General features: G+C 38.0%; 1 protein-coding gene across 5 annotated transcripts in view; it reads right to left on the bottom strand.

Annotated features, from left to right (window-relative positions):
- Positions 1 to 296: 296 nt before the first annotated feature.
- TBC1D4 (TBC1 domain family member 4) overlaps positions 297 to 15,847 on the bottom strand; it is a 110,801-nt gene continuing 95,250 nt past the window's right edge. For 4 of the 5 annotated variants that reach the window (XM_071549970.1, XM_071549977.1, XM_071549998.1 and 1 more), the window contains 7 exons: positions 13,894 to 14,052; positions 12,933 to 13,091; positions 12,240 to 12,484; positions 9,261 to 9,420; positions 6,886 to 7,055; positions 4,101 to 4,277; positions 297 to 2,548 (listed from right to left, as the gene is read on the bottom strand). In XM_071549970.1, coding sequence (XP_071406071.1) covers positions 2,321 to 2,548; positions 4,101 to 4,277; positions 6,886 to 7,055; positions 9,261 to 9,420; positions 12,240 to 12,484; positions 12,933 to 13,091; positions 13,894 to 14,052 — 1,298 coding nt within the window. In that variant the 3' untranslated portion in view covers positions 297 to 2,320. The remainder of the gene's footprint in view (positions 2,549 to 4,100; positions 4,278 to 6,885; positions 7,056 to 9,260; positions 9,421 to 12,239; positions 12,485 to 12,932; positions 13,092 to 13,893; positions 14,053 to 15,847) is intronic. The other variant, XM_071549983.1, reaches the window with a different exon arrangement.

The raw sequence follows: 15,847 nt of genomic DNA, 5'->3' as shown, positions 1-15,847 counted from the left end.
TGTACAGTGTAGAGTTCATGAATTACTATTCTCAACATGCATATGTACTAACTGAACTGCTACAGAACAAAAATACCTTTCAAGAATTTAATCTTCAGTTAAGAACTGTGCAAGACTATTTTCCCTGAGAATTTCTATCCTTATACCCTTGCAGTTTTATAAACCCAGCAAGTTATTCCCCGCCCCCCCCAACTAGAAACTAAGACCAAATCCTTTTCATATTTCATGTGAACAATACTATTGAAAATGAGATTGGCACTTGAGGTGTAGAAAAATAAAACTAGCCAGAGGCCATAGGAAATGCAGCAATGACATTTATTGGAATTTCTCCAGGCATTACATGAAAAATTCTTTAAGTGAAATAGAGGATAAAGCACATTCAGTGCATCTTTGAAAAAAAGATGTATCTGAATAACCTTGATTCCTTGTAATAAACGCTGCTGCAGTTCCTGGGATTGGTTTTTTACGTACACATCGGCTAAAACTTACTCTGAACAAAACCTCAAAGAATTGCCTTTTCACTTGGCATTTTTCCACCTAATACAATACAACATTCTTGAAATATCTAGACAGATTCCACATAATTTCATACACAGTGTTAAGACCTTTCACCCCAAATGTAAAAAGAAAGTCTGTTAAGTAAATCAATATCTTTAATCAGATAAAACACCATGGAAGTAAAAACCAACAACAAAAAAGCCCAGGAGAGCCCAAGCCTCTAAGTTCCACAGCAGCATGCAGCAAATCAGCGTTGTTGCTCCTCACTTTTATGTTAACATAAAGCATATAACTTAGAAAGCAGTGATATTCAGTCCTTGCTTTCCAAATTGGACAATCTTATGCAAAAAGACACTGCTGGATTTGGCACTTTGCTTAATTGTTTTTCTTACTAAAAAGAGTAAATGTTTCCTGGAATACAGTATAGATGGTATGAGACAACGTGAGCCACTGTAACACTCAACAGTTCAGACACGCACTCCGAAATACTTGTCTATTACACATTTTTCTAAGCTTCCTCAAAAATTCCACTCAAAAACATTTTCAAATCTATATGTAACTTTTTATATCTTTATAAACATATTTTCTCCCTTGAAATTATCAGAGCTTACTTCACCTTCTGCCCAACACATAAATTCATGACTTTTGTTTTAAAAAGACCACAAAGCAGTATCAAAACAGGAATAGCCTGTAAAGCGTTATTAAAACTGTGTCTGTACTTCAGAATCCCCTTTGAAATGTATATCCACTCTGTATGTGAAAACTGAAAGGTATATAGTATTTGAAACTTGCTTGGTCCTCTCTTGTGCACTTACGCTCAACTTCCTGCAACCCACCTCCATTTTCTTCTCAAATAAAATTTAAGAACAGCTTTCTGCCTCCCACTACAATAAGACAAGGCTTCTTGCATTGTTTCTTTGGTTAAATGAGAACCTCTTACATGCGTAACTCTTACGATGGCAAGTCTCCAGAGGAAAATTAACATCAGAATAAATAGGAGCCCAAAGCTGTTCTTCCTTCCTCCTGTCATCATGATCAACCCCAGGACACATGGAAGCATACAGGCAAGGAAGGAAATAGTAGTAGTCACCATTAGCTCTTGCCTTTGCAAGTTCTGAGAGTGCGTATAGATAACCTATTTCTTAGCTCTGAGTTACGGAGGCGGAGCTGTGATGCAATGCTTTTTGTTTCCAGTTCCAACATGCATGTGGAGTTACACTGCTGACTGGTACAGCCCAGGCAGCTGATGGCACTAGAGCTTTTTCAGTACAAACCAAGTCATGATACTTGTTCTGCTTCTTGGTCTGTGCTCACAATGTCAGAAGACTTAAAAGAGAGGCATACATGAGTTCACACAGATTTTCCACAAAAGATGTGAAACATGCTGCCCTTTGGAGGGAAAATTACATTCTCCTCTTTTTTTTCTTCAAGTATTACTCAACATATTCAATATACATATATATAAAGATGCTATCCTCATTTCACTACAAGACAACCACATCTAGAGTGAATTTGAGATCACCATTATCTTGACTTTGTCTGCTGAAATTTCTCTTTTCCCTTAGGTCAACTCTAAATATACATCTAGTCATCAATATTACATGTGAGAATCTTTTATTTCCCCCTTGTGATTTATTTACATAATCATAAAAAATTAATAGCCTGAATTTGCATACTGATATTTGAAGGCCCATCTGTAGCTATGAGTGTCCCAGCACTAGATTTGGATAATACCATTGCCTATTGCTAAGTAGCTATTGAAAGCAGCATACGCAACTTTTCGTTGCCTCTTCTGAAGATGTGCTGTCTAGAGAAACCTGCTTTATGGCTTACTCCTTATTTTATTATTTGGATTGTAGTTTACTTCCTTCAGGAGCAGTTCACAGTCAGACAACGCTTCTGGTGGCACATACTTCACTATCTGCTCAAGAGTCTTTTGATATGTTATCTTCTCTTGTTCCAAGGACTGAATTACAGTCTTCATTTTGTTCTCTCGAGTCAAGATAGTCTCCAGGCTGGCTTCCAGACTCTGAATTTTAGCATGAGCAACCTGTAAACAATAACATTATCTTTATAATAAATTGATACATTCTGAATAATTTTTTCCTTTAGTATTATGGTATTTGTAAAGGAAAGAATGACACAGCTATTTCTAAAAAAACATCTGAGGAGGCAGACAATGGAAGGATTGCCTACTGTGTATCACACAGTGACCAGATCAATCTGAAGGGTTTCTGAAAGCTTTACAGAAGGAAGGAGACATACAAGTTGCAGCAAGCAAGGGACAGTTGAAAGTAACAAGGAACTGGAGCTGTAGCAACGAAATCAGCAACTGGAGCAGCACTGGAAGAGACAACCCCTCTGACAGTGATGGAGCAATGAGAACCCTATGTAATAAAGTAAATGAGCAGGATGGAGAGGTTAGAGGGAAAGAGAACCTCAGCATTAAGTCTAGAAGCAGATGGTGTTCCCTGTTCTTCAATAAAAGACCTACAGCTTCCTCTGGCTAGTCAACAGAAACCCTGGATCTCAGGAGTAGCAAATGTCCTTCTGTGGGAAGTGGGGAAATTCTGATTGTTCCTAGGAAAGGGCCCAAGCAGAGGAATGAACCTATACAAACAAAAAAATGAGGTTAAGGAACTGAGAAAGATGCATTATAGTACGGCATTCTGGAAGAACAGATAGAGGCTTTCAAACCAGTCACTCTCAATTATTCTACACCTTCAGTGCATTTTCAGAACAGAAGACAAAGCCCAGGCTGCAGCAAACAAATAAAGAAAAATAGCCAAGCAAAAACAACAGTAAAAAAGCAATTCCTGTTTTCAGTATCTAAAGAAAAATGGGCACCCTTAGCCCATAAACAAAAAAATAATGAGGACTTGATCTTTCCTTTTTTGCCTCCCTCTATTTTCAAGTTCCAGAAGCTGAAAGTGCTCTCAGAGTTCTCTTCCCAACACTTATTCAAATTAACAACTATAACAAGAAATGGCCTGGTGATGAAAATACAAGAGCTCGTCTTTCAAGAAATTGCAAGACAATACATATCAAAACCTGAAACAAGTCTTGGCCAGGCTATGGGACAAAGGGTGAACAGTGCTTTTTTAAAGCACAACTTTATCGGGCAAAGTCTGATGGGCAGTCAGATATAGCCAAGTGTGCTAGGAGAGACCACCTACCAAAAGTCAAACTATGAGTTTCAGCAGAAGGAAACAAAATGACACTGCCTACAAAGGCCTGAGGAAAGCAAGTCTACTGCACTATGGATTATTTCTTAAAATTTTCCAGTAGGGAAGCAAAGAGATGAAGGAACAGAGAACTTATTTTTAGTAAGATACACAAATTTTGCCACTAGATTTTATGGGAGATAGAGATATTTTGGAAAAAATAGAAATCTAAATCAAGAGGAAAAGTGCAACAAATGGCAATAGAGAGCCAAAAGAATGTTGAAGAGAAGTAAATTACTGTAATTGACACAACCACTTAACTGCATAAGGTCTTGCAGTTAGGAGAATTCTCACATACACTTAAAAATACACTTTCAAGTATATTGGCTGAATCATAGAAACATCTTCTTCATGCGTTTCTAGTCCTAAGTCATTTACCTGTAGCTTCTCCAACAAATCCATGTTCTGTCTCTTCAGATGATTGTTTGCCCTCTCCAGCTTCTCCAGGGGTTCACCCTCATCACAGGGACTCACGTTGTCTTGTAGTTCATCCTGAAGTACATGGTACTCTACTTCGTAGGCATGGAGCTGTTTTGAAATATCCATCTCAAACACCTGCCATGAGAGAAAAAACAATTTTTAACTACCATAGGGAGCACTTACTCCACATGAACGCTTAACTAGGAGTCAACTCTGCTTAATTAAATTTTTTCCTGTTCCCTTCAGAAAAGTATTTTAAGGGGAAGTCTGTGTTAAGAGCATGTTAACATCTAGAGTTCTTCTTGTAGCCATAATAAATCAGACTTCAGAATAAACTGGATCATGCCTTTTACAATTGCCAAATACCATCTCTTATTATGAGATGTATCAGCAGAAAAGTCTTATTAATCTAAAAATTTTGTAATATGACAAAGTTTTATCAACTGTTGCTCAGGAATATTAAGAAGCTCAAGACAAAATTTTTAAATTCAAGTCTCAACAGCTTGTGATGGGAACAATAGCACACAATGAGGAAGAATAATCCAGGAGATATCAGATCTCTACCCTCAAAACTAGATCTCTTTGACTTCAAGTGCTCAGTTATAGATTTCTATGAAAACATTCTTCATGGTTGCAGTCTCCCTGTGCTCTGTTTCTGCATGAAGACACACTATTTTCTTATAGGGATACTTTGGTGATCAAGCATTGTGAAGACTATGGAACTGACCCTCTAACAGTGATGACACTGTATGACCATTATCTGTTCATACATGCAGCCACAGCCCTGCAGCTTCTGAAAATTACCAAGTATTAGACTAGGATTGGAAGGATGTCTACAGTGACATTAATTTTCTGTTCCTTATGCTCCAGATCACAAACATACAAGCAACAGAAGACACACATTGATACCCTAAAAACCCAAATTCTGCGTTACTTCCAGCATTATTCATGTAATTCAAATGAGGTAAGACTGTACATTATATACAGTGTTCAAGTGTCATTTTCAGCTACCAGGTCAATTCTTCATCTTTGTATTACAGATCTGCATAATGTCTACATTTTTCTTTCATCTTCCACTGTAAGAGGATGATCCTCGGAATTGCGACAGTGAGATGGCCAAACAGCTCCCCCTGCAGCCAGCTGAGGTAGGAGCAATAGCATATAGGTAGTCTACACATGAATGCAAATCCAGAAGGCTGCTCGGAATGAGACCCCACCACAGGCAAGCGGGTAATCTTATTCTCATAGCTGAGCTGACCTGTGTATAAACATATTCACTTCTGCTCATCACCCAGGCAACATCACCCATTCTTTACTCAATCACTCCTGGCTTTGCACAAAGCCACAGAATTCTGCCATGCTCACCACACAATGATTGCTCTGCAATCCATGCAGAGCACAGAACAGAGATTTAATTCCTAGTAATATCAAAAATATCGAACTACCACTTCTACCTTTGCTAGAATCAATGACTTCTGAAGAGACATGAAAGTGCCTGACACAAGTTTAGCATGGTGATCACAGTCAATGCAAAGAGGAAGTGAAGACCACATTGTGGGGAGAGATTAGCTCAGTTGGTTAAAACTTGGTTGTAACAACGTCAAGGTCATGGGTTCAATCCCCTATGTGGACCATTGACTTAAGAGTTGGACTTGATGATGCCTGTGGGTCTCTTCCAACTTAGAATAGTCTGTGATTGCCTAAAAAATGAATTCTTAACTAACAGCACCTGAAACACTCAAACCTTAACAAGCCATAGGAATCAGCGTTAACTGCACTCCTGCATATGGACATGGTTTTTTAGAGCTCTTGTTATCTCTGAACTACCACCTTAAAGCAGAAAACTGCTCATGGGTGGGTTCACAGTTAAAATACTAGACTGAGGCTCATTCTCAATTTTCAGCTTCAATGCAAAGATGATGTAGAGATGAAGATTCCAGCCACTGATAGCATTTCCCAAAAAGCTTTTCATATATCAGCATCAGTAATTCTTTGTTTCTTTCCTATTCTAGCTTTTGTCAAGAAGGTGAAATTATACTGATGAAATAACACTATTCCTGTCCTCTGTGCCCATACCCAAGAAAGGCAGGAATCAGTCCTGAGGGGCTTTTACCTCTAGCACCTGCCAAATGTGATTCCTCCACAGAGAAGGTTGAGGTGAGAAGGGGAAGGTGCATGGGGACATCCTAAAAGTGGTCCCAGGAGGAGAACAATACCCACAGCAGAACAACAGAAGCATGCCTGACCTTGATTTTAATATAGAATGAAAACAGTGCCTCACCAGCCTCTTAAGCTGTAGGATTTTCAGTTGGAAGGGAAGTTGCTGTAATGCTGCTTCTTCCCACCATGGCAACTTGTGCTTCCCTCCACAAACTGTTAAGACTGTTCCCCTACTAACAGGAAGCAAGAGCTGGGTTTAGGTTTCACAAATAGGCTACTTCTATCCTTCTGATGGTGAGGGGAAATGTATAAGCAAACTAACAATTTTTCAATACCTGGGACACAAAAGAACCTTTGTACTAAACCTTGAGGCAGCAACTAAAGTAACTGTAAAATTGCAGGACATTTAAAAACTCATGGAAATTGAATCACATCCTATTTGTATACAAATTACTGAGACGAAGACTCCTTTGCATTTCAAACCAAAAGGAACATACTGAGAAGGCTTTAACATATAGTTCAGGCACGATTCTTTTAAAAAAAACTATATGGGGGGAAAAAGTAAAGAGAAAACCATCCTCACCTGAGTAATAATTTTTTCCATTTGAGGCTGAGTCATATCAGGAATAGTGGTTTTAAGAAAATCAACAATGTTCTCAAAACTCTCACATCCCATTATAGATGTTTCTTGACTGCTAAGAAGGCTCAGTGCTACTTTAAATATGACTTCTGTTCCTTGAAGAAAAATAATGTCTAAAAAAGAAAATAATTAAAATTTCTTAAAAAATGGCAGCTGGAGTCATTGGGTAAATATCTATATTTGCTGGGATGGCTTTCTTCGTAATAAATCACACTGCAGAAGTATTCAGTTCAGAAGTGCAATCTGTTTTATTTCAACATGAATTTAAAGCATATAAAAGAATTTTCTTTCATCTTACAGATGTGAGAAAGCATTAAATAAAACATTGGGCTTGTTATGTCTGTGCCAGTTACCTGCAATAAGCATTTCTTCACTGTCTGATAGATACTATTAATGAACTGCTAACTAGTTTAAGCGCATCTGTGACTGAAAAGCAACTGAGAAGTAAATCACAACACAGCATACTGACAGAAGCTAGTCCTTAAAAAACCATCATGTATATTTCATAACCTCATTATTTTCAAAATCCATAATGGTGATCTTAGTGGCCACAATCTAAGTCCCAGCCCCTTAATTTGAGGTAATGTGGATATAAGGGGAAAGCCTGGGCTCTGCAGATCAGTAGACAAAGATTACAGAAATGGGAGTCTTGATGACAGTAAATAGAAATTCTTCCTCAGAAGCATTACTGAGATGAACTGAAAACATCAGCAGTTCAAATGTCCTGAACTGTTGGCTCTGTCACACACACAGAGTGTTTGTGTGGGGCTACCCAACTGAATAAACCCAACTTCTGATCCTGATACTGAGAGAGATCATCCCTGGCCTAATCCAGCATCACAAAATAAAATTAAGACACTCATGAAAGCTGCCATCTCCCTCAAACACAGTTCCCAAAAGCCTCCCTTCTCAAGCCTGTGATGCTCATTTAAGCAGCATAAATACAATTTGTGAAGGGTAGACACTAGCCATTTGTTCCTGCTAAAGGACAACAGCCTGTAACACACGTAGGAATCCAAAGCATCGGGAAGTAGAACAACACAGTAACTTTTGAATTTTAAAACAGGACCATGCCTTTCTCAGCTCATTTACAAAGAAATGATCACTGATCCTATTTTCCTCCCTCCCTTTCCACTCTTAAAATTTAATTTCAAAAAAAGCCCCAAAAAAGGAAAACCCAAGAAAAAAGAAAGAAACAAAAAATGCTTGAGTGTCCTGGAATCCAGTAATCCCAATAGGAAAGAGACATTCATGTGATTGGTACACTATTGAAAAAGAGATATACCAATCATTGATCACACAAACAGCAGCCAAATAAAATTTACCATAAAACCAGAAAAATACTCTAATGGAGAAATTACTAGGAAAAAAAAAGATAAAATTTAAATCAAAACCAACCAAGCAGTCAACATGTCTTTACCGCAATACCACCACACCAAACAAAATGAGAATATAACACACTCCAGTAACGAAATGTGAAAAAAAGTCAGGTTGAGTTTCTTAAGAGTTTAAGAAAAGACAAAAGGTGCCATGTGAAAACAGAAAAATCAAAGGGAAAAAAGGTATGATTTAAGAGGAAGTACATGACATAGGCTCCTAGATTCTTGGTCTATCTGAACACAGTGAGTTTTATACTAATATATAAAATTTTTTTAAAAAAAGCTGCATATCTAAGGATTTGGTTAAGCTGGCAGTTCTTATTGATAAGAAAAGAGGACAAAACCAACTACATGACATTCTGATACTGTAAATACTACAAGGCACAATCAATATTTAAGCTTCTGTACCAGATGTTACCTGAAGAGGAATGTATCAAGAAAAAACTATCTAAAATGGAGTAAAAGTCATCCTAAGACTTGGAAACTATTCAACACATACATGAATACCTGAAACAGCCTTTAAGTTCAAACTTGCTCGAAATTTTTAAAAAGCACTTTAGAATCAGAATTCAAAAACACCTTCTCAAAAACAAATGGATTCACTTTTTTTCCCAATTTGCAAGCTGAATTTTAACATGAACATAAACTTAAATGCATAAAATACACTTTCACCAATAAACTTCCTTCCGTTTACAGTTCAGAAGTTTCCTGGGTAATATGAGAAGACAAAATTAATTGCACAAGTCTGACATTTCAGAGAATACCTTTCAGTTTTCCTCTTTAAAAAGGAGCTGACATCCCATCATGAAAAGCATTGCTACTTGCCACTCACAATAGTCACCCGAAATGTCCCCAGAATGTAGAAAACTACTCCCCAAGAGTTTTAAAACACAATGGACATTGTTCTGTTTATTACTGCAACAGAATAAACTTTCTTACCAAATACTCTGGCTACAAATCCTAATGGAAACTGAGATGCGAACAGTGTAAGAAACCACGGTGCAGCATAAAGACTGGGACTGATTTCATTTTCTTCAAGATGATTATACAGGTCTCTGTGATAATCATGTAGAAGCCTTGAAAGCTGATACATCTGAATCTACAGTGCATGAGGGGATTGGGGGAGGAAGGAAATAAAGAAAGAAAAGTTCAGCTTTACTCAGGTTTCCACATCATTCACATTTCATTTGAGGGAAATTAACTCCAGTAGAGATGGCACTGTAAAATGAAGCTTAATTGCTGCCTGGGGCCCTGAGTGGTATCTACTCAGGGATAAACAAACCACCACTAATGAATTAAAATTAACACAGTAGCCAATAACAAAGAACAGTTTGAACTTGATTATTAATGAAGTATCATTTCAGTTGCACAGGCTTAATGTAACAAAAGAATACATTGCTCTAACTTTATCAACAAACCAGAACTTTCAGTCTTGTAGCAATGAAAGTAGAGGTACCTCCTCCAAGATGTCAAAACTCCCCATTACAGAATTTGCTTATTTCTGACTAAACTGACACATTGTAGCTTTCATTCTTTGAATTTTTGCCATATTTTTGCTGCATCTAAAATGCTACAGTCATCACTTTAGATAGCTTCTGTGCCCACAGAATACATTATATACAGAAGTGTCCAACATACATACTTCCCAGCACATCTTCCAGTGGTCCTGAGGAATTTAAGATAGTGATGTAAAAAGTATTGCTATACAACCTGTAGAAGGTTGCAAGGCAAAACAATTAAAAGGTGCTGTTCATTGCGAAAAATAACACACTGTGGAAAACTATTTTCTTCCAATTTTGATTGTTTTATGACGTAGTAAGTCACAGCACAGAGAGATGCTTCTCTCAGAAAGCAGAAGATGACAAGCAGTATATACATTGATTAGCTGTTAGGTCTGATTTTGTTGTCAACAGTGCTTTATGCTTAAGGGGAATCCATTCCTCAATAACAAAATGACCCATGTAGATCCAGTTACTTTCTTACTTCTAGAGTTCATGATTCTTCCCTGACAAACGCTGATTGCATTTGAAACTACCTGTTAGTCAGCAGTGTCCACAAGCAGAGAGACCACTTCTTGTTTAGGCAAATCAGCTGAATTTATGCTTTGAGTTCTTCCTTTAATTGCTAAAGATACCAATTAAGTACAGTTTGGACAGTGTCAATAAAAAACATACAGGTGTGAAGTTAAAATTGTATCAAAAAGGCAGTAAAACAATTGGGTTAGTTCATTATGAACTAAAGATCTAGGTTACTACTTTTTCCAGACAACAAAATCTGAGTTAAGTTTTTATTATTCTAAAGAATCATCAAACATTTTTCCTCTACAGGATTGAAGTTAATTCTTCCCATAAGCTTACTTGTGTTTCAATACTGTTAATGCCAAAGAATTTGCAAATGTTATATTCCTTTTAGAAAACAATCTAAACATAGTAAGATCCTCTAAGTCATCTTGTCTAGTTTGTCTTGAGCAGACAAAACTCTGCTTTTCTCTGTTACAGAAGACCTGCCTAGGAGCAAAGTGTGGGGAAAGTAAAGTCAATTAATTTAAAGGACAAGCCGTACTACAAGTACTACAACTTTCTCAAATTTAGAAGTGCTCTTACTAGGAGCTTCTGGCAATGAAAGGATCATATTCATTTAAACCAAAATATGAAATCCTGGACATATGAATGCTCTCATATCATCAGATGTTGTTTTAAGTCTACAACCGCAGTATAACACACGAACACTAAGAGAGCATCTCCTGGGGGAAAACCCACAAAACCCCCATACACGTATTTATCACACTTTGACCCCCACTGGTTGAAAACATATTTGCAGTGGGGAATGGGATAGGAAGCAAAGACGCTCCTTATGGCTGTTCACCCTTAATTCATCAACAACAAACTTCTTATAGCATTCCTACACCCACAGAAAAACACTCCTCTATAGTTTTTAGAATAAGCACACACAGTGTCTTTAACTACAATCTATTACATTGCTGTGGACATTTGCCAAGTAAATACCTAAAGTGACTGGTCATGAAAAGTAGACTGAAACTCTGCCTTAAGTTTCCATTTAACTTTAGGTGTTTGCTATGTAGGGAGCATGGAAAACCCCCCCAAAACTTCTATATCTGCCTCTTAGTTTTCTTCACTGTGGACTACAAGCTTTAACTCAGCAGTGGTATATCCCTTTATAATATACATAATTATTCTAGTCAGTGGACAGTTACATGTCAAGGTGAGAGATTTCTCAGACTTTAAAGCCTGAAGTTTATACAGATATGAAAGATTTTGTATCTCCTTCCAAAACAGTTTTGAGTAGCTACCTGTTAAATAATATTGCAGAACATGCATCGTTGCTTAAGCCAGTTAAATTATTAAAAATTCATCTGTTTTCTCTCTGTGTTGAGGATGGCAGACTAGAAGATAATGAGAGAAAAAAAGGTGAAAGTATGAGCAAAGGCAGAGTGGCCCCAAGTATAAGTGCCTGTGGAGTACACTGACTGGCCACTGTGTGTCACTATTGACTTGACTTGTGGTTACAAGAGAAAAATCTACATCCAAGCGCTCATGGACTGAAGAAAAATAAAATCCAATTAATTTTTAAACTATGTACATACAGATGCAAGCATCTTGGGTATTTTTTGGCATAAGGATGAAAGAGAAGTGAGGAAAAGAAGAGGAAGAACAAAATAGCAGAGAAAGCATAATTTCCAAACAGGATGATGAGGATGTGTGACAGGTAAAGTCTGCAAGTTCTGAACTTCTGTTTGCTAATTGAGAGGCAGAGAAGGGGTCAACAATAAAATACACATGCAATTCACAACCTCCAAGACAGCATAAGAAGTTTCATAAGACACTGGAGAACACAAACAAACCCTGAGAGCAAAAAAATAATTTAAAACTCTGGTTTGCTCTGGAAGGACTGACTTACCTGTAACGACATCATGTCTGGCCTGTACTGTTTACGGAAGCCAAGGTCATACATGAGGAATTTCAGCATTTCGAAGGCCTGTTCTTCACTCATATGTAGAAGCAGCACTCCAGCTACAAAGCTTATACCTTGACAATAACCGACTTCTTTGTCCAGCAAAGAGTATGCTTTCAGAAGGTTAAAGAGTGATAGCTGTCCTGCTCCCAGGTGGGCAGAAAAGTAAGGATGCGTAGGGAATGTCCGTCCTGATGTAAAAAGACAAGAGCAGGTGATATTCAGTTCTTTGGGGAAAAAACAACCAAGAAACCAATTCATCTGACAAACAGGACTTCTCCCACAGACCATTTCTCTTTGCTTTCATATGCAGATTGCCTTTAGTCAGAGCAGTCTGTATTTTACCACTTATTTTACACAGAATCTGTTGAGCTCATTTAAAATTCTTGTCTGCACAGAACTTACAAAAGTGACCGTTTGAGTTCTCTTTTCAAACAGAAGTAGAAGAGTATAAATACAAATGGCATAACCTAAGAAATCATCTGCTTAGAGGACACTAAGTGGCATACACAGAATACACCCTGACGACAGAGAAAGTGGTGCTGATACAGCAGCATCCACCTCCAGCAACATCTTCTGTTAAGACTGGTGTGTTTTCACTCAAAGACCCACAGAACAAGTCAGAAAAAACAGAGGTACCCAGATCTACAAGGATGGCGTGCTGTTGAGCAGTCAGTTGTTTCAGAAGTTCTTTGTAAGAGATGTCAGGAGGCTGCTGCTTGTTTGGCAGTCTGTGTCTGACTCGATGTTGCACAGCCAAAAACTGCCAAATTTCTCCACGACGACTTTTTGGTACACCTGCAGGTCAGTCAAAAAACAAGAGCCCTAAGCGGGGTGATATTTTCAGTGCTACAACACAATAATTTGCTTTGCCATAATCTTGGGCAAATCGCTCTGGTAGCAATTTAAATTTCCCTTCTGTACCGTAGTCAGATCATACAGAATTTTTTTTTCAACATCTGTAGCACGGACATGAGATTCCATGGAAGAGGAAAAAGCATTGCAATCAGACCCTACATCTGCTTTATACTATCAAGGTCCTCTGCGTACTCTCTTAGCCTATGGGTAGTCCACAGGAAGATCTACTTCAAGCCAAAATCCCCAGCCTTTCACTCCAGGAAACAAAACACTAAATGACCATATTCCAGATCTACAAAATGTGGTTGTTCTGACTCTCCAAAGCTTGGCTGTGATTCCCTAGGTATTGGGCACAGTCCACAGTAGACATTATGGTCCTGCCTCCTCAGTAAGTAAAATCACAGCATCAGAAACTCAGACTCAATTGGATCCACTCATCAGAAACCAGAAGGTCACAGTGTTAGTTGAAGAGGCTCCAAGTTCAATCTTGAGTGTATTAATACATGGGAACAAGATGCTACTTCCAGGAGTATGCCTATATATATTTCTGCATTGTTGACATTGCAAGCTGCAGACACAGCAGAACCTATTTTCTGTTTGGCAGCAACAAGTACATGTGTGAAAGGATGGCAATTTTTTCTATTGGAATAAGTGTATTGGTGGCAGATTTCTTCTGGTATCAAAAGGGAACAAAAAATGTAATCTTTAGACTTCATAGCTAAAAGCTCTCCTACACAAATACCTTCTTTTAAAGTGGAATGAATATCTTCCATGTCACATCGGATTTTGGCTCTGCAGTTTAGTAACTTCTTATCCCAAACATTTATGGCATCTTTCTGACATGTACCAACTTCATCATAGTCCAGTTTTACTTTTCTTGATTGGAGCTCATCTCTGCTTGCTAGAACACAGAATACAATGGAAGAGCATATGGAAAACCACAATATCAGAAAATTACAAGATACAACAAATACATAAAGCCCATTCAAGTTAGACACAGCTATCCGATAACCTGACTAGGGATAAATACACCTACAACTCATTAGTTTATAGCTTAGATGGGGCCAGTGTTTTGTCAAAAGACCCTGCAGGTAACAATTTAACTTCTGTTATAGGTCATGAACATTAGTAATTCATGAAACAACAAAAACATTTTTTTAGGCTTGGGGCAGAAAGAAAAACCCACTCAACACAACTTCACAACACCTGCTGCTTCTTTCAACTGCAAAAACACCTTTGATCACTTTACTCTTGTTTACATTAAACATTACAATTGTTTTAGTATGGAAAGTCCCAAACATATGAATGTTAGTATTAGAAATTTAGGCAAGGAAGCTAGGCAAGTCTTCTAAACTGAAGTCAGTCACACTTGTTCCAGTTCTTACATGTCCCTTCAGAGAGTGATAAGACCTCTTGGCACTGCTACCTGGCATTATTAGGCTGACTCAAATGAATAGAATGACCCAACATGAACCACACCCAGGAAGGTACACTTGTGCTGAAACACAGAACTCCTGTTGCTATAAACATAAAAGGTTTGCTGCATAGGATTACCTATGGTACTGATGCCTATGGGGTTTTTAATTTTTTCATTTTTATAGATTTTAGAAGTACTTGTCACCATAGTAAAAAAGCAAATTTACTGTGTTAATATTTCTGGCAGCTTAAGTTCATTGTTTATGTACCCTAACCACTACCACATATCAATAGCTCAAATTCTTTTAGTGTTTAGACATCTTTTCAAGCTAGAAAGCTGAAGACTATCAGAAGGCCGGCAGAACAAGACATAAACATAAACCAACAACCTTGGATCTAAGAACACTGGAAAACCTCCAAGAGCCCTATGTGTGCTGAGGAAGACAAAAATGAAGAACAGAGGGTCCCATGACCCCAGACTCAAATCCTGAGGAGGTGTGACCAAAGGAAGGATGCGGCTAGACCGAGAGATGTGTGAACTGGGGATTGGGTGGAAAACATTACAAAATCCATGGAAATCAGTGTTCACAGGGGCATGTCATCATGCATTCCTAACAGCCCTAAGCCTAGACATTAAAGAATCTACCTTTTTATCTTATCCCACACTAACTTGTCTCGGAGTCTGTTTTATGGGGTCGCTCACAGCATCAGTACAAAAAATTTATTTCATAGGACTCACTATTTCTGAAATAAAGCTGCATTGTTACTCTGCCATTTCACAGAGGGGCAGATATCATTTACATTACTGAGCAATTAAGTGTGGGTATTTTATTATACATAATGCATGTGCAGAAAAGCACCATCACCTCTAGGTAAAAGCAAACTCTCACAATTTTATATCACCTGAAAAACAAGACATTCTGTTCCTTCGCCTACTCATCTCACTTTGGATAGAGTTAATACTGGATGAATCCATAGGATCATTGCCCAGTCCACTTCAAAAATGACAAATTATTTCCAAAAGTTTTATGTTCCACCTCTAAGAACCTACCTATTCAAGACTACAGGGTGCCTTGTAGAAGCAACTATTACACAAGGTGCAGTACACTGCCATAAAAATGGGAATGTGATCTTACCACAGGAATTTGCAGTTCAACTGGGGTGATTTTAAATGCTACCCCTATTGCTGTACCATTTCACCCAAGAATGTTCACTCTCATAAGCAGCATGCAACAGGTTCAAGACAACAGTAGCATCTTTCAGTGTGACAATGAATTTCA

This window comes from Pithys albifrons, chromosome 1 (genome assembly GCF_047495875.1).
Source record: "Pithys albifrons albifrons isolate INPA30051 chromosome 1, PitAlb_v1, whole genome shotgun sequence".
Lineage (NCBI taxonomy): Eukaryota > Metazoa > Chordata > Aves > Passeriformes > Thamnophilidae > Pithys > Pithys albifrons.
The sequence above is the reverse complement of the archived record's forward strand: the minus strand, read 5'-3'. Positions and strand labels throughout refer to the sequence as shown.